The 24,735-nt window shown below is 39.2% G+C and overlaps 1 protein-coding gene across 3 annotated transcripts in view; it reads left to right on the forward strand.

The window, feature by feature from the left end:
* The window catches only part of sema3b (sema domain, immunoglobulin domain (Ig), short basic domain, secreted, (semaphorin) 3B), a 78,618-nt gene extending 54,226 nt beyond the window's left edge, over positions 1-24,392 (forward strand). For all 3 annotated transcript variants that reach the window (XM_005937846.3, XM_042221054.1, XM_042221055.1), the window contains 17 exons: positions 3,019-3,532; positions 5,555-5,712; positions 6,855-6,917; positions 12,906-13,025; positions 13,359-13,452; positions 13,585-13,704; positions 13,827-13,969; positions 14,061-14,175; positions 16,564-16,633; positions 16,754-16,898; positions 18,223-18,442; positions 18,532-18,623; positions 19,005-19,046; positions 19,418-19,575; positions 19,681-19,736; positions 20,481-20,620; positions 20,841-24,392. In XM_005937846.3, coding sequence (XP_005937908.1) covers positions 3,349-3,532; positions 5,555-5,712; positions 6,855-6,917; positions 12,906-13,025; positions 13,359-13,452; positions 13,585-13,704; positions 13,827-13,969; positions 14,061-14,175; positions 16,564-16,633; positions 16,754-16,898; positions 18,223-18,442; positions 18,532-18,623; positions 19,005-19,046; positions 19,418-19,575; positions 19,681-19,736; positions 20,481-20,620; positions 20,841-21,332 — 2,412 coding nt within the window. In that variant the 5' untranslated portion in view covers positions 3,019-3,348 and the 3' untranslated portion in view covers positions 21,333-24,392. The remainder of the gene's footprint in view (positions 1-3,018; positions 3,533-5,554; positions 5,713-6,854; positions 6,918-12,905; positions 13,026-13,358; positions 13,453-13,584; positions 13,705-13,826; positions 13,970-14,060; positions 14,176-16,563; positions 16,634-16,753; positions 16,899-18,222; positions 18,443-18,531; positions 18,624-19,004; positions 19,047-19,417; positions 19,576-19,680; positions 19,737-20,480; positions 20,621-20,840) is intronic.
* Positions 24,393-24,735: the final 343 nt, after the last annotated feature.

The following is a 24,735-nucleotide window of genomic DNA, read 5'->3' on the forward strand; positions in this document are numbered from 1 at the left end:
CCCCCCCACCCAGAATCTCTCTCTCTCTGTGTCTTTCTCTTTACTTTTAATCCATTCCCTCTTGGCATGCTGCTGCTCCATGTCTATTGAAGCTGAACTGAATGCAAGTGTCAGCGGCCCCAATGGCTTTTTTTTATTATTAAGATCCATTATGGAACATGCAAGGACTTTGTGTTTGCCTCTGCATGTGCATGCATGTGTGTGTGTGTGTGTGCTGAGAAGGGCTAGTTTTTTAGATGGGGATATATTCTCCTACATCCTTGTATATGAATACATACAAACGTTTGTGTGTGTGTGCCTGCTCACAGGGCTGTGATGTGATGTGATGAAGAGGAACAATAATAGACTCTTCAACTCATGAAGCCAGAGTTATAGGATGCACACAAACACTGCAACACACAGCTCGGGGTGTCTCGGAGGAACAATGGGACCAGTCGTTCCTTTTATAGCAGCCAACAGGAGTGTGAGGGTTTCGCTGCTCCTCTTGTCGCTTCCAGGGAGTGTGACGTGAATTGCGCGCGTGTGCGTGCTCGCTTCTGTTCTTGTGTCACGTAGCTGCAGCTGATGAGAGTGCTGATGTCCTTCCCCTTGAAATACTGCAGCATCTTTGCAGTTCAGTGCAGAAACTTGAGCGTGCATAGACATGCAGCCTTGTGCTTCGGCCTTTCTGTTTCACAGACCTCAGCACAGTTTAGTGCTCTTGTGATCACTTCTTTAATGCTAGCTGGGAAACTTTGCACTCAGCGAACATCTGTGAAATCACCCAAGACCTCTTCAATTCGAAAACAGCGAGTTAAAGTAGCAGATAGCAGGCTGTGCTGGGATATAGCCTTGCATGTGTGCTTTTGTCCATTCACAAATGTGCGTGTGTTTAGATACTGGAGGGTATGTGAGAGTTTATGTTCCTGTTAAGCTCTGTCTTGTTGTGTTGTGGCCTGGGAGCCATGAGCTTATGAGAGCTCTCCTGTCTCTACGCTTCAAGAGCTCCATTATTCATAAAACTCTGTGCCAACAGCGCAGACGGGTCTATGTCTGTATAGTGTATGTGTGTTTTCTCATCTTATGTATATTGTGCTTTAAAGTGATTCTTTAGTTTTCAGTGATAACCAGGAATTTGAAACTAATAAGAAAGTTGTTCCAGCTTAGAGCAAAGTGAGTATTTGAAAGCTTGGCATGCTTTAAATATGGCTGAGATGATGTTGGTGATGACAGGCCTCACTCTGTTCACACAGTCATCCTCGCGGAACGTAGACACAACACCTCTACGTACACTGAGGTCAGTGGCATCCCACTACAACTAATGGCTGACAAATCTCAGATTCTGATATTAAACTTCTGCCTGCATCTGCAAGCCACTTTACAATCCAAAATCAACCCATATGTGTCTGACAATCAGTATCATGTCTGTTGTTGCAGATGCCTAGTCTATTCTTCCCGCCTTATTGTTTCTGTAGTCGTAGAAAGGTGAGGAGGGCTGTGTACAGCGCCATGCTGCCAAATCTAAATTACTCCAGGGAGAAATACTGCTTCTTCTTTTTCTTAGTTGCTCTGACTGATATCTTTTTCTCTCTTGGATCATCTTTTGTAGTTATTAGTGGAAAACAAATGTTGCATTCATTTATAGTGCATTACAAAGTCAGCTGATTTGGCTCTAGTTGAAAACATATGGCTAGCAATAGACTACAGTTTAAATATATCCACAAATCTTTTTTGGCCTTACCCCTCATTTAAAGTATCCCAAGCAAAGAAAGACACTGTTATTTTACGTCTAATATTGCCCCAGTCAAGACAGGGAGATCTAGTCTGCAGTAAAGAGCAGATTATTATTGAACAGCTGATTTTATTGCCAAGACACAAGAGGGGTTTTTATAGAGGGTGACAGATGAAGGGAAGTGATAGAGGTAATTGTTAGAAGGAGGAAAATAAGTAAAGATTGAAAATGAAAAGAGGGGAAAAGCCAACTGTCTGCCTGTTACTGAGTGCCAACTGTGAGGTGCAATATAATAAAGGAGACTGTTTCTACTGAAAGGCTTTATTGTTCCTGCTGCCTGCAGAGTCCAAAGTACTGAAAGAGAGGTGTGTGTTCACTGCGCACTTTTTTTCCCTTTTTTTTTTTTTTGCAGCACAACATTCATATAGATGTAGGACTACAAGCCACTGACCTCCCTCATGCTTTGGCATTGACAGTGCCGTAAGATGTTATTGGGGAATTTTCTGAAACAATAGCAAGTCTGTCTCATTAATTTCCGCAAATCCAATACATCAGGAGACCGAGAAAAAAAACATTATAGAAGCCATGTGTAAACCAGATTGGGGAAAAAGCAACACTGTAAATCTCTAAATAACTTGTAATTTCATTTATCTATTACTGTGTAAGTCAATATTGATACCAGAAGCCAACAATCGCTCATTTTGTGAGGCTGGATTCGCTCACAAGTGACACTGTTGTAAGAACTGATGTGCTCATCCATTCATCCATCTTCATCACTGTCGGCTCATTAGTCCCTCACAATGAAGAGATCTCATTCAGTGACACTGTCTGCCAGTGTGGAGGGAGCGAGGAAGAGTGTGAGCAAGCAAGCGAGTGTGTGAGTGCTGGATGTGTATATGTGTGTGTGAGCTGGCAGTGCCACAGACATGGAGAGTTTGCGCTTGGCTTGGCAGTGCGCAAAGCATATCTCTATCTTGCACACACAGTATTCATCACACAAGGTCAGAGATTATGTGTGTGTGTGTGTTTGTGTGTGCGGGCGCGCTTTGGATACTGTCCCTGAGTCTTGCTGTAATGTGAAGAGATTATAGTGTTGCCATAATGGAGGCTGGCATTAGCATAGCCTGGCAGGAGCATCAATCTGAGTCTGACTAAAAATACCTCAGACAGCAGTGTGTGTGTGTGTGTGTGTGTGTGTGTGTGTGTGTGTGTGTGTGTGTTTGTGCATGGGGGCATCCCTGGCATAAGCACACGTGTACTAGCAGTGCATATTTCTAAATTTGTTACTTCTCTGTCTTTATTTTCAGGTCTATGTGTCCATGTTTAATGTTTATGGCCCATCTTTGATGTGAGAGTTCAGCTTGATCATCCTTCAGAGTCCCAAGAGAACGACGTTACGCTGATTATTGAGACTCTAAAAAGAAGACTGGAAGAGAAAAAAAATAGAAGCCAACACTTTTTCAAGGATCCTTCCAATAAATCCTTAAAAGGCCGGTCCCTGCTTCTGTCACACAGATTCTGAAGACTGAATCAGAACCAGGACACAACTATAGCTTCTATTAATAAATTAAAACTTAAATAAATAAATTGACAGACTCTGCTTTTGAAAGAAAGGAGTTTGCTTTACGTTTGCCAAAATGATGACTATGATGATGATGGTGGTGGCCACGATGGTCACCTGCAGCTCTCTGTTCCTGCTGGGGCTGGCCGCTGCCCATGTGTCCTCCAGCACCGTGACCCGCACCTCCTCTTCAGCTTCTTCTTCTTCTTCCTCCTCCTCTTCATCATCCACTTCACCGCGCATGAAGTTATCATATAAAGGTAAGAACAAAAGCTTTGATGATAAAAGTTCTGGTTCTTTCTAAAAAAAAAAAAAAGGCAATTTCTCTCTTCCACTGCCCGTAATAGTTAGAAAAGTATCTACACAAACCACACGCACGCACACACCCCACTTTCTCTGTTTCATGTAATATTCAGCTTTATCCTTTTGAAAGTATATGCAGCTGAACAGTAGCCAACTGTAATTTGTGGCTGCTGTGATTCACAGCCATAGACACACACACACACAACTTAAACACACACACACACAACTTAAACACGCAGTAGCACGGTTTTGTGTTTCATCTTGGGTATTGTATGTTAGAAGAAGGCAGCTCAATGCCCAACACAGCCACATAAACCAAGCTGGTAATTACAGCCTGAATGAACTGGCCAAGGCCATGAAGCTGACTGCAGACCGTTTGCACAGCTGAGACATGTACCCGCCTGAATTTGGGCTGAAGGTAACTTGAAGCATTTATTATGAGAAGACTTAAGACTATTCTAGTTTTATTTGAAACACAAATGACAAATGAGTGTCAACAGTGAGAGTTTCTTGGTTCCTAATTAGGCTGTAGGCGGTTATTAAAATACTACTTTGACATAAAAGTAGAGTCCTATAAACAATTTTAGCCACTTTAGCAATGAAGCTAAATTGCTGATGCCTTTCTGTGTGTTTGGTAATGTTGCTGTTGTTAGGATTTTAGCTAACATAAACATAATATGTTAAACATTAAAAACAAGCGTTTCACAATGACATGCTGTACAGCTGATCTATCTGAGAGTATATTAATTAATACTACATTTTTTGTTTTTAGTTAGCAATGCTGCATTAAATGGCATTTTTGACTGCTGCTTTTTATTGAGTAGAAAGCATTATTACTTGTTTAAAGGATGAAGTAACCATTACTTAACTCAACTACTTAAAGTAGATTTGGGCTGTCAAATAATATTTTCTTGACAGATATTCTGTACCGGCACTCAAGAAAGGAGCAGTAAAATATTAAACACCAATACACTTGGATCTTAAAGTAAAAGTAACTGCATTTAGCAGAAGGCAGGTATCATACACATGTTTTTAACACACTATGTCCTCAAGCCCAGGGTTATTGCCACCACAGTATGGTGGGGCTGAATAAAAGTCCCTGATGTCATGCTGGTGGCTATTGGGTGGCGTCAAAGACTTAATTAAAGTTATAAATTCACATTAGAACAATGGCAGACTAATAAAAGACATTTTAATGTCGAAGTGAGGAGGGCTTTGGTCTTGTTTTCTTAAGCTCCCAGTTTGAGCTGAGCACGTAGGGGAGGATGTAGTCCCTTTATTTCTTAGTTTCCTCAAGCCAAGAACACAGTTTTTAATTCTTTTTTTTTTCCATTAAGCTTGGGGTGACTATTATAGTTTAAATTTACAAATACAAGCTAAATTTTCCTGGGCACTGTTCCTCTAGAACTTTTTCTTGCCAGTTTGGAAATGGTAAAGACATTCAGTTTTTCCACTGAAACTAATATAGTGTCATTACTGTCAGAGGATTTCATCCTGCTCGTTTCACAAGTCACTGGCCTTAGGACACAGCTCAGAAATATACTGAAATACATAAGATGTTGAGGTTTTTTTTTTAGCAGCGTGACTTGTGGAAGCCCTGTAGCCAACTAACTGATGTGGATCTGAAGACGCTGATGACAGCTTTGAACGCAAAGATTTTATGATTCTTTACTTACTTTCTGAAGAACATAATTAATAAAAAAGTTTACTTCACTATACAACAAAAAAGACAAGTAAAGAACAAAAGACTGGTCCAAAACTAAAGCCCCTTCAAAGTTATCCGAGTTATCTCTTTTCTGTATGTCAACACATAAGAACATTTCTCCATAAATACAGGCAAACACATTGGCACCTACACACTAACACAAATGCATAGGCGGGTTCTCCCATACTTAATAGCTTTATCTTTAAGTTATGTGGAAATCATCGACCCATATCAGTGTTTGACTGAGGTCCACCCTGTAAATCTACATTTTCAGAGTTGCAGCAGTTCCACGGAGTGCGACGGTTTGAGCTGGAGCGTTCCTGCTGCTTTAGCGCCCTGCTGTTGGATGAAGAGAGGGGTCGACTGTTTGTGGGAGCCAAGAACTTCCTGCTGTCTCTGTCGTTGGACAACATCGCCAAACAAGAACACAAGGTTGGCCAGAAACAACCCCCAAAACCAAACTTGTACAGCTGTAAAACATGTGGGAGTGTGAGCGGTCTGTTGATCAAAACTAAGTTACTGCTGCTGAGATTTCAACATTTTCAACTCTGTGTTTTAACGGTTGTGAGTAGATTTAATTTTAGATTCTCATGTGCACAAGGCTTTTTAAAAAGTTATCCATAAAATAAGGAACTGTTTTATAAACACAGCATTTCCCCTGGTAATACACAAACCATTACCAGAAGAGATAAATCTGAACAACTCCAAATACATTTGCCATGAAAATATTTTGTGACCTTTTGTTAACTATCTTAGGTGATTATACTGGCAGCAGATGAAAGTGAGTCATTCTTACAACCACTGCAACATTGTTTACTTTCTAAGAATCATTTATTATTTTGACTCACAAAGTTAGTCACCTGTGGTTTGTATTCTTGCATTCCTGAAGGAAATATTCAGAAGTGTGGAAACATTTTTACAAACACACCCTTTAGAAAATAACATCCGTGCACATATGAGTCTACTTAAGTGTCTGACCTGAGGGGAAAAGAGAAGTGTTGTAGCCATAGAGGAAGGTAGAAAATCAAAGAGCTGGACGGAGATAAGAAAAAAACATTTATGCAAAAGAGGTTATGATTCATATCAAAAAGGTACACTTTGTGAGGCCTTTGCCTTTGGAGTATAATCAGAGCTGCAAAAAGACTTGAGTATACAGTACACACACTGGCAAAAGAACTGAAATGTATAGACACTAGAGTTACACACAAAAAAAGCCCACAAAACACATCTGTCCACAGCTGCTTGGAGTAAATTGCAAGTTTCTATCTGTCAGATATGAAACCTCTGTTGGTTTTAGGTAGATGAGGGAGTTTGATTTATGAGCTGGGTGTGCAGATTCACTGTAGCTCTCCCTGTTTTTTTGGGTTGTTTTTTTTTGCAATGTTGTTGAATGGCTGCAGGATAAAATAGGTTAGAAAGAAAGAGATGGATCAAACTGTTCTTACACTTGATGGTTTAAGTCCTGATATTATGAGGAAATGCATCTCTGGTACACTCTAAATAATCGAATTTAGCCAAATTAAAAATCCAGAGTAAATTTACAAGATGGACTGATCTTTGTCTGCCTGTTTCAGATCTATTGGCCTGCCCCTGTTGACTGGAGGGAGGAGTGTAACTGGGCTGGCAAAGACATCACTGTAAGTGATCACACCACACGTCACCTTAGCCCTGTGATTTCATGTTTTCATTTTTACCAGAGAAATAAAAATTGATGTGGGTACTGTGATATCACCTGGTAAAGCCCTGTTTTCAAGCCTTCCAATAAATGTTTTTGCTGTCACCAGCTTCGTTGAAAAAAGGAAGGGCGGGTCTGACTGTGAAACCACGCGCTCATTCACTAATGACTTGTGATTGACAGCTAGTTAACCAATGAGCTTGTAGTTTCATACCAAAGATAATCCATAATTCTGAAGCATAGAAGGACTGAGATTTGCAAGGTAGACTTCATTTTTTATTCAGTATAACACAAAACAAGTGACCGGGAACATAAACAAGGCAGGAAATTGTTTACAGTGGTAAAGACAGAGAGCTGTTTCCAGATAGGCTTCAATGGGGCTGGAAGTCCTTTTGCAACCACAGCTATCACCATCCAGAAGCCTCAGATAGAACGATAGAAAGTTTTTAAGAACACCAGGTATTGGCTTTATTGGCCCGACCCCACAGCTACGCCTGTGTTTTATCTTGTCTGTGATCTCTGCTTTGATTTATAAAAGTTTACAGCTGATACAGTTCAGATGTGGAACCTGAAAGTTTTTAGATGTGTGTTGTCATCATCCTATGCAATAATACACACTGCATTATTATTATTATTATTATTATTATTATTATTATTATTATTATTATTATTACTCAAGGAATATTTAACTACAACCTGTTAGCTAAATTGAGTTTTTATGAAACATAATGCATCATAACATCCACTTTAACCATGTCTCATTTTACATACAGTTCAATAAGCATTGCTACTGAGCTCCAAGTGCAGAATGTAAGCGTCCACTCCTACCCAGCCTAACACAATGCTACCTTTTAATCCACTCGAGTCATGGGAGTCATCACAAGACAGAAACACCACATTTAAACAGATAACATGTAATAATAGGTGCAGCACTCCTACTTTTGGACCTGCCATGTGGTGAGATTACTTCCTCCAAATTTGTTTCTTTGAGCCCTATTTGAATGATATCCACACCGTCTGATGTAGAGCTCACACTCAGTGTTTACACACACACTGTCTAACCAGACAGGTTTGGGATCAATGCAAACATTTCATTTTTTAAATGTCACTTAAATATTAAACTTTGTATTGCACTGGGTTAGTGAATCAGAGAAACTCAGTTGGAAACACAGTTCTTGCTGAAGATCTTTGATATATTCACTATGAGAACAACTCACTGGGTTCTTCCTCACTGGAAGAATATGTGCAGCAGAAAATAACAGTTACATACCTTCGCTTTGACGATATGATGCAATGCAGTGAGGTCACAGAAATCTAAATATTGACCCGTTGCTTGTAAAAATGTGGCTCCTTACATTAGGTTGAATTGGATGTTTATTATCTATATGAGGATGGACGGACTGAGTGAGGTTAATAAAGAGCATCTTGGACATGACCTGCAGCAGTAGCAATAAGATGCAGATTAACAGGAAATGAAGCAAAACCCTGATTGTTAAAGTGTTTCTATTTGGATGATTTGATCTGATTCTGATTCCGTTCTGAGATGACTGCATGCACAAAGTCTCCATGACTGAACTCACAGCAGAGTTTACCAAAAGATACGCCACCATCAAGTTCCCTTGACTTATTATTTAAGTGCCAAAAAAAGATTTTCTGTGTAATGTTCTGCATGTGGATGTAGTGTGGGCAGGGGGGGCTTGGCTTCACTGACCAACATGTAGAGGCCACCAAGAACCTATAGACCACCCAAGATTACAATTAGATAACTGTACAGGTCAGTGTGTGTGTAGGTACTTCGTGGCTTTAACTGTTTAAAACAGTAACATCACATCTGCTTATGCAGATATACCATAAATGTGTCTATTTATAATGTATTTATACTCAAGTGTTTGACAGTGTCTGTGTGTACATTTATCCCTGTATGTGTAAGTTTCCAGTGTGTGTGTCTAATGTCTGTGAATGTGTCTTTATGTGTGTGTAAAACAAACCCGTCATCAGTGTGATTATACAGCTGTAGCAGACAGACAACGGGCTCCATTCATACAAAAATCCAGGCTCTAATTTCACCTGACCAGGAGTCTGTGTGTGTGTCTGTCTGTGCATGAGTGTGTTCAGTTTTCTGTATGCATATGTCCTGTTCGAAAGTGCGAGTAACTGTGGAGACTGTGAGTGATGAAGAGAATTAATGTAATGAAGAAGATAATGAGTTATTGTGGGAGAAAGAAAGTGATAAGACAAAAGTTCAAAGAAAATGACAGATTTTGCATTAAAGTAGTTTTTTTACTCACATTTCTATCCTTTGAAATGTTATTTTTATCCTCTTTTATCCTTTTCTGTGTGAAAACTCACCCAAACCTCCACCACGCACTATTGACCCTAATTACAGAGAAATGTGTTTTCTATAGGAAGAGGTCAAAAGCTCTCCCTGCCACTTGATCTCTTCCCTCCACTCATTTTCCATGTTTGGTCCTTTCTTCATATTCCCTGTCCTCATCTAATATTGTTATTTACAACCCTCCAGTCCTTCAAACAGTAAAACCACCTTGCATGTGCCAGCACACTAAGACAAACACAGACACATGCAGATAAACAGAATTAGAGCGGGGCAGTAAACAGTTGACAGTTTACCCAGACACTTGGTCTGACTCAGCACTCTGAGGCGTCACTGTAAGGCCGGAGTCATATTCAGAACCGCAGAAGTGATAGATTGTGTGTTTATGCTGTCATTTCAGTACCCACTTGGTAACTTTCAGTGCCTTCCAAGACCCATTAATAAATCAATTGGTAGGAATTAATAATAAAAATCCTTTTCTTCTTTCATAAGTATATCATTCAAAGCAATTTCTTATGTAAAATGCTCTGTGGAAGATGCATTAATCACAATTGTAAATCAAAATTGATTTTTTTAAAGGTATCCAAGAAGCTGCATGTTGCACAATGAGTTCTGGGACATTATGAATTAGATTATGAATGAAGTCCAATAGCTCAATGGGAAGAATTAATTTAAAAAGGAGAACTCTTCCAAATACTCATGTTAGTCTTTCTGGAAGACACAAACTGAATTGTGTTAATCTTTAACTACTGAGAGAAGAAGCTCAGTGACCACCAAGTATGTCTGAAACCACCAAAGAACATTTTCTTTTCCAGCATTGTGTAGACGATCACTGTGCAGGAATTCACACACAAACAACGGTGAAAAGAATTGGAAACAAATGGAAAGAAGGCACCCTCTTATGTATATCACTTAGAGAGTCAGATTCCAGAAATCAGTCCATTTTTAGGAGAAATGTGGCCTGCCAGTATCCCCTGATACTGCATTGTCCCGTTTCACAGAGATGATCAAAGGCATTCCTATGTTATTACACTGTGATATGTTGTGTATCTAATGAACATCACCATTCCCATCAAGTCAAACCCTCTCTGCCATTAACTTTATTAAAGCTTCCTGCATCTCTTGGAATCTTTGCTTTTACACAAATTCAAACAGTTTGTTCTGGTTTTAACCAAATGGAAAATACAAGCTTCCAGCAGCTTTTATAACAGCCTAGTTGTTTTTTAAAGTTAAGTGACCTCCAGAAACCATGTCATGTCTTAGATGGAGTGCATCTAGGCACCCTGGTAACTTAGCCAGTGGAACGAGCTAGCCAAATAGCGTTGGTGCCTCAGCCTAACCAAACAACAAGTGAAAGCAAAACATAAAAATGGTCTCACAGTCAACACTCCAGTCTCAGTGAAAAGTCAGTGATGTTTCTACTTCCACACTCTTCCTGATCTCTCTGATCGTATTATGGATTTTCTTTGTATTTCAAAAGCAAACTACCCTGTATATATATTTAAATAATCCTTATATGAAGTGTTTCAGATTTTCAGGACAAATGACAAAATCTGATTTAGTTCAAGGACATCCTGGTAGATTTAATTTTATGCACCTGACAAACACAAAAATAGCCACTGAACCAGAACACGTTACACTTCACATAAAATGCTCAAAGAAGCATAGTTTATATGATAGCAATCGATATGGAGCCAAATACCATAAACAGAGCACAGATAGTGGCTAAAATACTACATTAATGCTGTAAATCAGGTTAATCATCTACAGAAGGAACAAAGAGAAACAGAGAAAAAGACATCTACAGCAGAACAATGCAGCATTATAAAACGTGAAGGCAAGACTTAGAGCTCAAGCTGCTGTGAGGTCACAGCCCTCATTTTGCTCACTGTTTCAACTAATGAGTCAGTGGCATGTCAAAGGTTGTCCGGGGAACCCGTTAACCCCCCCACACACACACACACCCAACCCTTCCACACACCCAAACCCTTCTGTATGTATGCACACACACACACACACACACTGATCAGACAATGAGAAAAAGTGATTGCTGTCATCATTTCACCTCATTCTTTTTGTATCTTTTCAGGGTCGCTCATGCATCTTTTCCCTACCCTCCTGATCTCTCTCCTTTGTCACATCAAAGACTTTTCTCTGTCAGCCTCCTGCTCTGCTGAGTGCCTCACCTTTCTCTGCCCCCTGAGACACACACACACATATCTATAACCTTCAGTGGTTTAGAACAAAGGCTTGCCATTCAGCCTTTAAAACCTACCAGGGGATTAGAGATGGAGTTGTTGTGTGAATACACAAGTTTACTTGTTGTAGTGTATACACGCACACATAAAGGTGTTTAACCAATCGATTGGCTGACTAAACTGTTGCCGTGCAGGAGACCTGGAAAACAGCAGGCCAAACAATTCACTTTCTATGAACGCTTACACAGAAACTGATATTCTGCATATTTACTCCAAAAATGATTAATTTGTCTTTTAATTGTCCAAATGATCCAGGCTCTGAGCTGTTTGCATTATGACTGTCTGCTGTTGACAGTGAGATTCATGTCTTTCCAAACCTTTAGATCCACCAATACTCACAACAATCGACAGACAGATGTTACAGTGACCTGTCTGGGGAGAAGTAGACAAGCGCAAAATGGAAAGATAAAAGCTTAAATGTGTGCTACAGTGTGTGAATATATAAGAAACAAACAATGTACTGATGACATGTTGTTTTGAACACTTTCGTAATCACAATACAGAAAATCATTTATAAAAATTCATATTCAATATAAATCTGTGGTGTGAGATTCTCATGATAATGGCAATAATTGTAGTATCCACAGCAGTCCACTTATAGTATCATCTCTTTATGGGCTAATCACCTCAAAGCGTGGTGTTTGAAGACAGGAAGAAAAATGTACCATCCATTATCTTAGTATACAGTAAATCTTTTTTTCCAGCACTCTCTTGAGATCCATCTCAGTGTAACCTGATTCTGAGATGAACAGATGTCTCTATGAATCAATAACATGCTTGCTTGTTATTAGAAAGAAGCCAGGATAATGGAAATAAGAAGACATAGAACAAAGATTAAAATGGTTTGAAAAGATATAAGTCTGGCAAAAATAAAATGGATAATGAAATATAAGTTTATCTTATTTCTTTATGTAACTATTTTGCATTCTTTTCTATAAATGTATACATATAAGTCAAAGAAACTTGACAGCAAGGTTATTATAGAGATTGGTGATATTATAGCAGTTTAGGAAACATGGTTAAATTACGTGTGGATATTCATTTGACCATTTGATTGTTAGTCAGTCGTATTAACCAGGACACACATGATGTCAAACCTGTGAGTAGGAGATGGATCTGGGGACATCATAGACTAAATGGCAGACAGCTATTTACTGTATTTAAAGGTAAACACTACCACTATGTCAGGCTTGGAAAAAAGGGCATTGTATTTCATGCAAGAATTGTGTTTCAGTAGTGTACCTAACACTCTGTCTCAGAATTTGTAGAGTGCCAATCACAAAACAGTTTCCTTCCTAAAGCTTCCTAAAGATCAGCCTTTAAGTTAATAATAAGTACTATATGTGTGTGTGTCTTTCAGTCTGACTGCGTGAACTACGTGAAGATTGTACACCACTATAACCGCACCCACTTATACGCCTGTGGAACGGGTGCTTTCCACCCCACCTGTGCCTTTGTCGAGGTGGGACACAGGATGGAGGTGAGGAATGTACAAAACACAACCTACACGACACTCACTATGCAACAGTGTAACAAGAAAGTCTAAAAATATTATACAATGTCTTTATCTGTTCTCATCTGCTGAAAATAAGATGTTTCAAACACAGAAACTTCAGTCCTCTGCCAACCAATTTAGTCTCTATTCAGTGTACCTGTCGACAGACCCTTAAAATATGGTCTTAAGTGTATAAAGAATTTGGAATTTACATCTACTTTACAACAAATCTCAAAAATAAAATTAAACCCCCAATTTATAGAAGGACTATGCAAATATAATCACGCTGTAAATTCCCTTCCCTCCTGTGTCCATCAGGACCACGTGTTCAGGATTGACCCCTCTGAAGTGGAGGACGGGAAAGGAAAGAGTCCGTATGATCCTCGACACAACGCTGCATCTGTGCTCGTCGGTAATTGAACCCATGCAAACTAATATGAGATGACTGAATAAGAACGTTCATTTAATGGGTCTTGAAATTGGGCTGATTTCACGTACTACAAATATATTATCCAAACAGTCGTTGACTAATTCTGTCTCCTAGGTGATGAGCTGTATGCAGGCGTGGCCACAGATTTAATGGGAAGGGACTTCACCATCTTCAGAAGCCTGGGGAAACGCCCCTCTATCCGCACTGAACAGCATGATTCAAGATGGCTTAATGGTGCACTTTTGTCTTTTTTTTTTTATCAGATTATGTGTTGAGACGACTCACATGAAGAATTACACTGTGTTGATAGGAAAGGCTATTTTTGACAAATTTTTTTCTTTGATTTTCTTTACCAGAACCAAAGTTTGTTGGGTCCTTTTGGGTCCCTGAAAGTGAGAACCCAGATGACGATAAGGTCTTTTTCTTCTTCCGGGAGACAGCGGTTGAGGCTCAAGGGTTGGGAAAATCTACCTACTCCAGAATCGGACAGCTGTGCAGGGTAAAATCCAGCAGCAATTCCAGCTGGATTGTTGACAAATATAAATAAAATATCCTCTTAAATTTATCTTGGCTATTTTTTCTCCAATCAGAATGATATGGGCGGTCAGCGAAGCCTGGTGAACAAGTGGACAACATTTCTGAAGACCCGTCTGATCTGCTCGGTACCAGGAGCTGATGGCAGCGACACATACTTCGATGAGCTGCGTAAGTACAGCTGTGCAAACTGTCAGAAGTACAAGTATGTACTGTGTGAACTATTTTAAGATGAAAATTGTGCTGAGTAAAAATATGATATAACATAAATGAAGTAAACAAAGCTTTCACTCGACATCCTCCTCCTGTTAGGTTGTTTGCCACTTTCACCAAAAAACTTTGGTCATTACTAACGTTTTGTTTTTCCTGTCACCGCTTCTAAGATATTGTGCATTATAATCTGGTAGTCTCACTTTTCAGTAGACAGAGAACAGAAAAGCAAAAAAAAAAAGTGCTGATTTTCCTTTTTGGATTTTTATCCAGAAGGACATTCTGCGGGCAAATGGAGAAAAGGTCCTGGAACGCATAATAAAAAAAAAAGGATTTCTGACCTCAATTGTAGATTACCATTCAGTCTAACATTCCTGCAGACTTGGAGCAAGCATGAGTGACAGATTAATTGGTAATAGATTCTGGCCTGATCGAAAGCCAATGTTTTTGCTGTGGGTTTAGAGAAAGTTAGAGGCTCGTCTCTGGTAACTCTTCATATGACAAAAACCTATAATGTGTTTTCAGGAGATGAAATCCAGAAGTGAGACTAAATTTATAAAGCATATCAAATGACAAAGAAACCACAATTTTCCTGTAAACCCATATGAATTTCCACCGAGAAGTTATACTTTTCATTATATATATATATGTATATATGTGTATATTTTTAAAAGCCTTTTCTAAAGACTGTCCTGTACACCTTGCACACCAAGCACACATTCCCAGTTTTGTGGTCTGTTTAAGCTCCAAAACCTTCCATATCTTCCTCTGACATGACGGTGCCACTCTTTCAACCCCTATCCTTTGGCTCCAGGAGGAGATTTATGAGTTTGGCGCATAGACGCCAATTTCTAACCACATTTTGCAGTTGTAATAAAATGAATGTCTGGTGAAATATAGTGTGATTCTATGAGGGATCCTTGGACTTAGAGGACAAATGTAAATCATGTTTGTTCCTCTGGAAAAAATGACCCTTTTTTGAACCCATCCTCAGAGCAGTGTCCAGTACTGACCCATACCCATAAGAAGTTATAAAATGCAAGTCAAGCTGATGAGTATCCTAAGAGCAATGTTAGGCACATTTTTTGCCTTTTAAAGCTATCTGTGAATACAAAATGGACATAGCTGTGATGTTTGGTAGTTTGGCACTCCTCATCTTGTTTTTTTGTTTTTTTATAAACTGAAATATTCCTGTTTATAATAAATTTAGCATTAACCCGCAGTGCAAAAACTAATTGTGGAAGTTATTCCATCAGAGAATAGACACTAACAGTGAGTCTGTCATGAAGATCAGAAGAGCTCAGTATCACTTTAGCACAAAGTCAGAGTTTTTATCAGAGACCTGACATTCAAACATGATTTACAGTCGACATTCAGAATTTTTCTGTTGTAATTTTTAAAATCAGCAATAGTGCTTTAAAATATAAACAATAAAGCATTTAGGAACCTTTTTATGGGGTTTTCACCTTCATAATGAGTCAGTTAGGTGTAATAAAAAGACATGCAGGCCAGTTATTTAGCTAACTATACCTGAAATGACCAGAGATTTCTTTCAAATAAAAAACAAGTGGCTTTTGGTTTGTTTCACTCTATCTGGAATTCAGGATTTACTTTTACCAAAATGAGAAATTACTTATACGTATCACTAAAATTATTATTGGAATATATTTTTAAAAGAAGGAGCTATTTGTTGTTATGCAACGTCTCCCCGAACCTGCAGTCATGTGGTTTGCTGAGCAGCTGCACGAGTTTCAGCTCTCAAGATGTTTCCGATAGAGCTTTCTAGGCTGTATCTGTGGGCTATAATATGATCTGTCTTTGTGCTTATCTCATGACATAGTGAAAGGAAAAGTAAGTGGTTTAGGCTAAAGTCTAAATTACCCTTTGGCCACATCTGTCCATCACATTCCCTCATGAACTTTCAGTCTCTTGTCTTGACCTTGATTTTTTCCAACTATATCCATGTAAAAATAAATAATTGTTAATCTGAAGTTTTTGTTCTATTAAAGTATGTGCACCATGTTATGTCTTTAGAAGCAGGAATTTCATTGAAGTACATGGAAACACATTTTGTGGCTCAAGACTAAGAAATACGCTCTTGTTTATTATGGAGATCTCAAACCTGACAAGTGAAGCAAAAACTTAATGAAACTCAGTTTGTTTAAAAGATTTTTATAAGCTGCATGAACCTGTGGTGGATTTTGTTCCATGTCATGACCCTCAGTTATCAGTAACATGTCTCGTTAAGGTTCTTAGACATGGCCAAAGGGTTTTGTTTATCTTTCACTCAACCTTTGACCGTTAGTCTACTGCCACCTGACCAGTGTGTGTGTGTGTGTGCATCCTTAGGCGATGTTTTCCTGCTGCAGACGAGAGACAGAAAGAACCCTCTGGTTTACACCGTCTTCTCCACTTCCAGGTCAGAATCTGTTCATATTACGTGTGTATGTTTGTGCATGTCTGTGTGTGAGGAGAGACGTTTTTGTGTATTTTGCGTGTTTTTGTTGCATCTAACCCAACTCCCTCTGTCCACCAGCAGCAGTGTATTTAAAGGCTCAGCTGTGTGTCTCTACTCCATGAATGACATCCGGAGGGCCTTCCTGGGGCCATTTGCTCACAAAGAGGGGCCCAACTACCAGTGGGTCCCCTTCCAGGGAAAAGTGCCCTATCCCCGCCCCGGAATGGTATGTCAGTAATCATAAAAGCGCATCAGCGTCACAGTATCTAGAGTTTCCAGCAGTGCAGTGTTGGCTGATCAAGTAAATGTACACATATTTGCGTAATTGTGAGAAACTTTTACTTGGAAGTGTATATTTTAGATTACGTTAATGTTTAGTTATTACTTAAAATCTGATTTTAAGTACAAAACATATATACATCCTATAATATATAACACATTGCCATAGATATAATGACCCAATAAATTAATAATGCTAGACCATCACATACAGTGTAATATTCTTTAGTATGTCTTCAGTGTTGAATTTGTTGCCTCAAACTAAAACTCAAAACAAAACAAAAAAGTTGTAAAAAAATGGCCTCATAGTCACATTGAGACAGTATTCAATATTAAATATTTTTTTCTTCCAAACCCCCTTTCCTTTCAATCAATATGTGCTCATTATGGGCCTTTCCATTCAGCTAAGCACACAAGTGTAGCATCAGCAGGATTTGTTATGCAGAGCTTCAGCTGTTACTGCTGCTGGAGAACAATCCCTATTGTATGAATGCAGAATACTAATTGTATTTGGCCTATAGAAAACCCTCCCTCACGCCATCATTACCTCGCTGGATTGTAAAATTAGCAGAACAAATCAGATTTTAAGAACGCGATCATGCTTACAAGTACATTTACGCAAAAAGTGCACATAATGCACATTCTGATTTAAAATGCTTAACCCACAAAAAAAAACAAAAAAACAGTGTGGCTCAATAAAGTGCAAATTAGTAAAAAGAAAAACGTGGAATTGTATGAGAATAGACGCTGCATGATGCTAAATTGAGTTTTCAGCATTTAGAAAATCCAGGACTGGAATTTTAATTAAAGAGGGTGGCTGGACTCTGACCTGGTGTAAATCTCTTTTAAGTCCTTGAGACCCATCACACCATAATCACCTCTCTGTTGAACTGTGCTTTGTGTACTTCAGGTCAGCTAAAGTGCTGAGAAGTTCGGCATTTAATTTCAGTTTACATCCAGAAAGACAAAACAAGTTTACTCATCAAATATCAGTCATTGTGCAATGACCGAGTCCAAACATAGTAAATAGGAGAGCACTGACTCAGAGTCAGCTGTTTTTTGCAGAGCTTTACAGCAGCCGCATGCATGCACGTTCACGCATTCAGGTCCTGAGAGAAAATGTGTACTCACAGTAGTTTCACTGTAGTAGTAGTTTTTTAAAATCCTCTTTTTATTTGTATCCCCACTGATGTTCAGTAAAGTGCACTAACCTCAATGTAAACTTTTTAAGTTCCCAAAATACTAATTCGATTTTTTCTGCCCTTCTTTAGTGCCCCAGCAAGACATTCGGCAGCTTTGAGTCAACAAAGGGTTTCCCAGATGATGTGATTCAGTTCGCGCGTCACCACCCTCTAATGTACAACCCGGTCTACCCTATGAGCCGAAGGCCCATCTTCATCAGGACCAATGTGGACTACAGCTTTACACAGATCGCTGTGGACAGAGTCAATGCTGCTGATGGACAGTACGATGTCATGTTCATTGGCACAGGTGAATGAGCAGTAATCATTTCTAACTCTAGGGTTAAACAGGAAAATGATGAAATTAGTTATTAAGCGGTTGTGTGTGTGAAATTTCAGATAAAGGGACAGTACTAAAGGTGATCAGTGTCCCCAAGGAGAGCTGGAACAACATGGAGGAACTTTTACTGGAGGAGTTGGAAGTTTTCAAAGTAAGAAAACTGTGTACATGAAAGTACATGTATTTAGCACATTTAGTCATCATGACATGTTGTATTCTTACAAGCATTAAATCTCAATGAAGTGTTGAAATTAATGGATCATTCAAACTTGCATGCCTTTTATTAAGTGTACTGTACTCCCTGGACACGACCTAAAGAGGAAAACAAAGGATAGTTTGAAAGAACATTGTATACATATGCATGTATACATCCATTGTTTATTGTATTATTGTAGTATATTTACCTTACGATATAAAGCACCTTGAAGTTTTGATTTGGTGCCATATAAATAAAATTGAACTACATACTGATAATTTTGGTCAAATCTAAAAAGTATGTTATTTAGTTTGGTACATCTCTTCTCCTTCCCAGGACGCCTCATCTATCATCAACATGCAGATCTCCTCAAAGCGGGTATGCTTGTTTAATTCTTAAAAGCCCCAAAATCATGTTTTTAAGAGTATGTCAAACAGTGCAGCACTGTATTATCTTTAGTCAATTATTTCCTCTTCACAGTGGAAATGGTTGACATATCTAGACTTAGAAATTAATCGACCTGTTTATCTGCACAGCAATATATTTATATGCCCCGAAAGAGCAATATAGTATCTGAGGCTGTACTAAATCAGAATGGTGATGATGGATAATGCACAATATAACCAAAGAGAGCCAACATAAATTTCCAAAATGGACACATGGATGGTATTTCTGGCACATAAGCTGTTGTGCTGTTTCAGAATAAAGCATGTTTTAAATGCTTCTCTTTGCTTGCTTTGTTTTCACAGCAACAGCTGTATGTCGGCTCTGACACAGGCCTTGCCCAGATTCCACTTCACCGCTGCAGTGTATACGGGAAGGCCTGCGCTGAGTGTTGCCTGGCCAGAGACCCGTACTGTGCCTGGGATGGAACTTCCTGTACTCGCTACCTGCCAAACACAAAGAGGTCTTTGACATTTACATGACCTATAAAAGAAAAAAGTGAATTTGCAAATACTGTCGTGCAATAAAACATTCCTTTTCTTAAACTAAAATGTCAAACTTGTTACAGACGTTTTCGCCGCCAGGATGTAAGAAATGGAGACCCTAACACTCTGTGCTCAGGAGGTACAATTCTTTCATCATTTCCATATCAACAACAATGATTTTTGTAGACATGTTAGGAAAACTGGTGTTAATCCTATTTGTTAAGACTAAACTATGCAAGCTGTAGTCTGATGCTTCTTGGACTCATTGAGAAGCTTGCCATCTGAAATCTTACAGTCCTTATGCCAAATAATCTAAAATATTCCCCGCTTTCACCCCTGGTGACCTCTGTCCGCTCAGGCCACAATACCAGCATTTTGTTGCTGTCTTGCTGCCACAAAACTGAATCAGGCTAATTGCTCAAACTGAAGGAGCTCCTGAGTAATGCGATTACATCATTTGGCATGCAAGCTGTGTTGTGTAAAACTAATGAAGGTCAGAGTAATTGTCTGTGATGAGATCGGCACTACCCCAAAGTACCATAAAATGCTGATCAGGAGTCTGTTTGGCAGTTTGTAGACCATTGTTTCACCAGTAATCTGTGTAATCCTCTCCCCACCTCTGGCCTTGATGTAGGCTGACTTTTAGGTCTTGTGAGTACTTTTGTGCAATTTTATGGCTGTGGTTAAGATTTAGGGTCATATCACTCATTTTAGAAAACGATATGTCTGCCTGTCTGTTTTTTCTAGTAACATTTCTGGATTCACCATCCTATCCTTCCAGGTTCCTCTGTCTTATTCTAACCTGGAAATGTTTTGTTATTAGCGAGCACATGTGCTGCTCTACATTGACTCATTTTGTGTTTGTCTCTGCTGCCCCCTGCAGATCATCATAAGCATCGTATTGCAGAGAAGAAGCTGTATGGTGTAGAGGGAAGTAGTACTTTCTTAGAGTGCGTCCCCAAATCCCTTCAGGCCAGAATCACCTGGACCTTCCAGAAACATCCACAGAATCGACGAGAAGAGGTGAGAGGAATGGCTGACACTGGCCAGAGATGATGACCGAGAAGTCATTAAAGTATACTGTGGCATTTATAGGTCATGAAAAGGTTTTGTGTGTGTTTGCATCATCAGATCAGATCAGAAATCAAATTCTTTCGTTTATAATTACTTTAGCAAACAACAGCTTTGCAGCTTTAGAGCTTATTTCTTTTCATGAGTTAAGTTGCTTTTTTCTTGCTTATAGGTCCGTCTAGATGATCGCATACTCCAGACAGACAGAGGTCTTCTGATTCGCCGTGTCCTGAAAAGAGATATTGGCATCTACCAGTGCCATGCAATGGAGCATGGCTTCACCCAAACTTTACTAGGCATCACCTTAGAACTCGTACCTTCCACACCTTCATTTGTCTCCAATCTACCCTCCGATGCCCCTGTTCGATTAGACCCCCGCAGCGGAGGCGGACCAACAATGACCAATCAAAAGCTTTGGTACCGGGACTTCATGCAGCTGGTGGACCATCCGAACCTAAACACGGTTGACCAGATTTGCGAGCAGGTTTGGGCACGCAGGAACACCGGTGGTGACCAGGTGGGTAAGGACATCGCACCTCTGCGTCCTGCTGTCCGCCCACCTAATAAGAAATGGAAGCATCTTCAGGAGATAAGGAAGGGGAGAAACCGTCGGACCCACGATGGGAAACCAAACCCGCGTGCGCCACGCAGTGCAGGGGAGTAACGATGTGGAGAAAGAAATGGAGGGAGAAAAGAATGACTGAAACAAGAAGAAAGCAGGAGAACGACAGAGACTGAGAAACCAAGAACTCCTGGAGGTGTTCACGCATACAGATACACCCACATACGCACACACTTACACACACGGACACACACAGCACCTCCTCTATTGTGTATATTTATCTATGGATGCCCCCACTATATGGTAGTCCAATCCCTGAGTCCTCATCCCACTGGCCAGTCCCTGCATGTGCTGCTCTAACTGATTCTGCACGATCCCTTTATAGTTCCACTAGATTAGTGAGTTTACTAGCAGATACATGGGAGTAAACACACCTTTATGTGTGAGCAATAAACTCACTTACCTGTCATGGGTTCATAGCAAAGGATTTCCACATCTCAAAAAATCCAATTACACATTGCGTGTAGTTAGTGCGTCACAGTGTGCACACTGTTTTAAAGGACTGAACCACAGAAACAAATGTAAGCCCAAAAGTTTTGGATTAACTCCAAACGGCTTTTCTGCCCTGAAGATTTCCTGCCAGCGTAGCAAAAGTGTGGACTCTTGTTTTATGCACAATGGGACCGAACGGAGCAACTGGAACGTACAAAAAAGTAACTGGAAACACATTACTATTTGAGTTCAGTTGCACAGGCAGTTAAAAAAAAAGTAACATTTGAAACTTGTTCATAGAAATGAACAACTTCCTGTGGTGTTGTACACAGCAAGTGCATTCATAATAATGTCACCTTTCCATGGTTTTGCGCATATTACATAAAGCTGTCACAAAAGAAAGAGCTGGCATCCTGTGGAGCAGATCATCACAGCAAATAACTGGTTATGTTATATTTTGCTGTTTAAAAAAATATCTTTTGCAGTTTCCTCGGGCAATTTAAGGCATGTCACAGCAAACTAAATTAAACAATGCAAAGCAGGTGGTCATAGTTAGAGAGCAGGCATATTTGGCCTGATGTGATTACATATATTGTTTTACATACTGGCTTGAACCACTGTAGAAAGAGTAGAGGAAAATCTACTCGGAATTCCATGAAATGACAAAAAAATGTTTACAGTACAAAGACACAGATGGAGCACAAAGAAATCAGTTTGAAAGCAAATAATAACCTAAATAAGTATGTCTAAAACTAACCTGGTATCTGTTATGTGTAAAAATACAAGAAATACAGTAGGAAGAGCTCTGACATAATCCAAAACCTCACTCCAAAGATTAAAAATTAGCTGATTTCAACATTTTGTGCGTAAACATTAAGACGAAATGATGACGGGTGTTTTTTGGGTGAGGAGCATTAATATGGCAAGCAGGATGAAGAGGAAAAGGAAAGATATTGGTGGACTCCAAGTATGACAACCTGTGTTTCTGGGCTACGTTGCGGTATATATATTAGCATGATATTTATGAGTGAGTCTATAATTTTAATTTTAATTTTTTTTTTTTTTTTGGTATTCGAAGTGGTACTTCTTTTGTTTTACACTGTTCTTGCATATATTGTTTGTTTTTAAATAGTTATGCAAAGATTTAAATTAAGCGAGTCACAGATTCTTCGTCTAGCACGGTTATAAAAACCACAGCACATTTTCACTGCAACAGAAAAGAAAAACAACTCTATCTGACTTCATACACTGTTGTAATCACTTCTCGGTTTGGTGTTCCGGTCATTAGTATTACTGATTTCTGCTGCTTAATGATGTCATCCCTACATAATGGACAATTAGTACTATAAGGTCTTCCTTCTCATGTCTTAGTCTAATCTCTCGCTGTGTACTGTCTGTATAGAAGTCTTTGTTTGTTGGTTGTCTGTGCTAACATTGTGTGTGTAGCCCTGCCCCTAGTGTCCATTGTGTGTACAGGCTTAGGTGAAGCCTACCTGTGGTACCATACTTTAATGTATCATAGTCTATCCACATGAAAGAAAGTGAAACTGGCTGGCCTTGTAAAATAAAACATGCTTTCTATTTGCGTTCAGTCTGTTTTTCATGATGAATATGTGGTCTGTTTATGTTTCATGGCATAAACTAGACCTGTGAGTGGACTTTTGATGTTTGGATTCATTGTTGCTGTTATTTATATACCTTCTTTATAGAGATGTAATTAACTCGTTAAACTGAACTGAACCGACTGACGCCTGTAAAAGGGACACTCTGCATTTTGACACCACGTCCAGGTAGAGAGGGGTTACTGCATAAGTAAATAAGTAAACTGATTTTCATTGCAGGAGCATGCTGCTAGTCTCTGCATGTGCCAACGCCTGCTTTTTATTCACAGAACTACTTAAGTTGTGCTAATATTAACTCTATAGGGGTTTTCCTTCTTACAAAACTGCATTTTTTTTACACTGGTAGTGATGTCAAACTGCCTGAGTATTCCTTTTAACCCAGCTGTTGTTTTGTGCTTGAAATTGCATGACCAATGTTAGTGGCTAATGCATTTGACAAAGGTGTGGTGGCAAGAAAGAGATGGGGAGAAAGAAAGCACAATGTTGAATATTATTATTATTATTATTCGTATGTATTTATGTGCAAAGATAAGCTGATATGTTGTGGTGGATTTTTATTTTTCCTATACATGTAGATTTACATCTGTGTTGTTTGTGTTTTGCTTAAAATTACTCATCCCCAACAATTTTGTACATTACAGCCAATGGAGAAGCTCTTCCTTAAAGACAGTGTCCACTTAGAGTCTTTGATGTGCACACAGTCCTCCAATCAAATAGTCCTGTTGGATTCCATGTCATGTGACGCACCCCTGTTCAACAGCTCACAAGGAGAAGCTTGTATGTGTGTGTTTGTGTGTGTGTGTGTGTGAGGGTGGGTGAATTGTATGCTTCTGTTTTATGCGTGTGTGTCCGTGTGTGAGTCTCGGGGGGGAAAGCAAAGCTCTGTATATAATGGCAAAGGAACAGCTGTGTGTAGAGTGGTCTGTAGATGAAAGTTCAAAGGTCGAAGGCCAAAGTAACGTGGTGCACTGTAATACTCCCAGTTATTTGTGAAATGTCTTGTCATGTTTTTTTTCATTAACACAATAAAAATATGCAGTTACTTCCAGATTTGCTTGTAATCTCTCCTGTTCAACTCAGAATGAACTGATTTCATGAAGTTACATAAATATGAAAAAACAGGAAGTTAGCTGCACATAAAATAGTAACTAAATGCACTTCACACTACAAAAACATTCAACTACAGGTTCTCAGTACCTCAGAATGATGGTCCAATAAAAATGATGACAATTTTAAAGAACAGAAAAAAGGAAACAACTAAATTTCAAACACTGATTTTTAGTCTCCTTGCAGGTTAAAGAAGTGTAAATATTACATTTTTAAGTGACTTACTTGTTTTATATGTTTTACAGAAAGATACATTTAGATCAATCTTTTATTAAATTTAGTTT

Source organism: Haplochromis burtoni, unplaced genomic scaffold (assembly GCF_018398535.1).
Source record: "Haplochromis burtoni strain Fernald_Lab_line unplaced genomic scaffold, NCSU_Asbu1 Contig_60, whole genome shotgun sequence".
NCBI lineage: Eukaryota > Metazoa > Chordata > Actinopteri > Cichliformes > Cichlidae > Haplochromis > Haplochromis burtoni.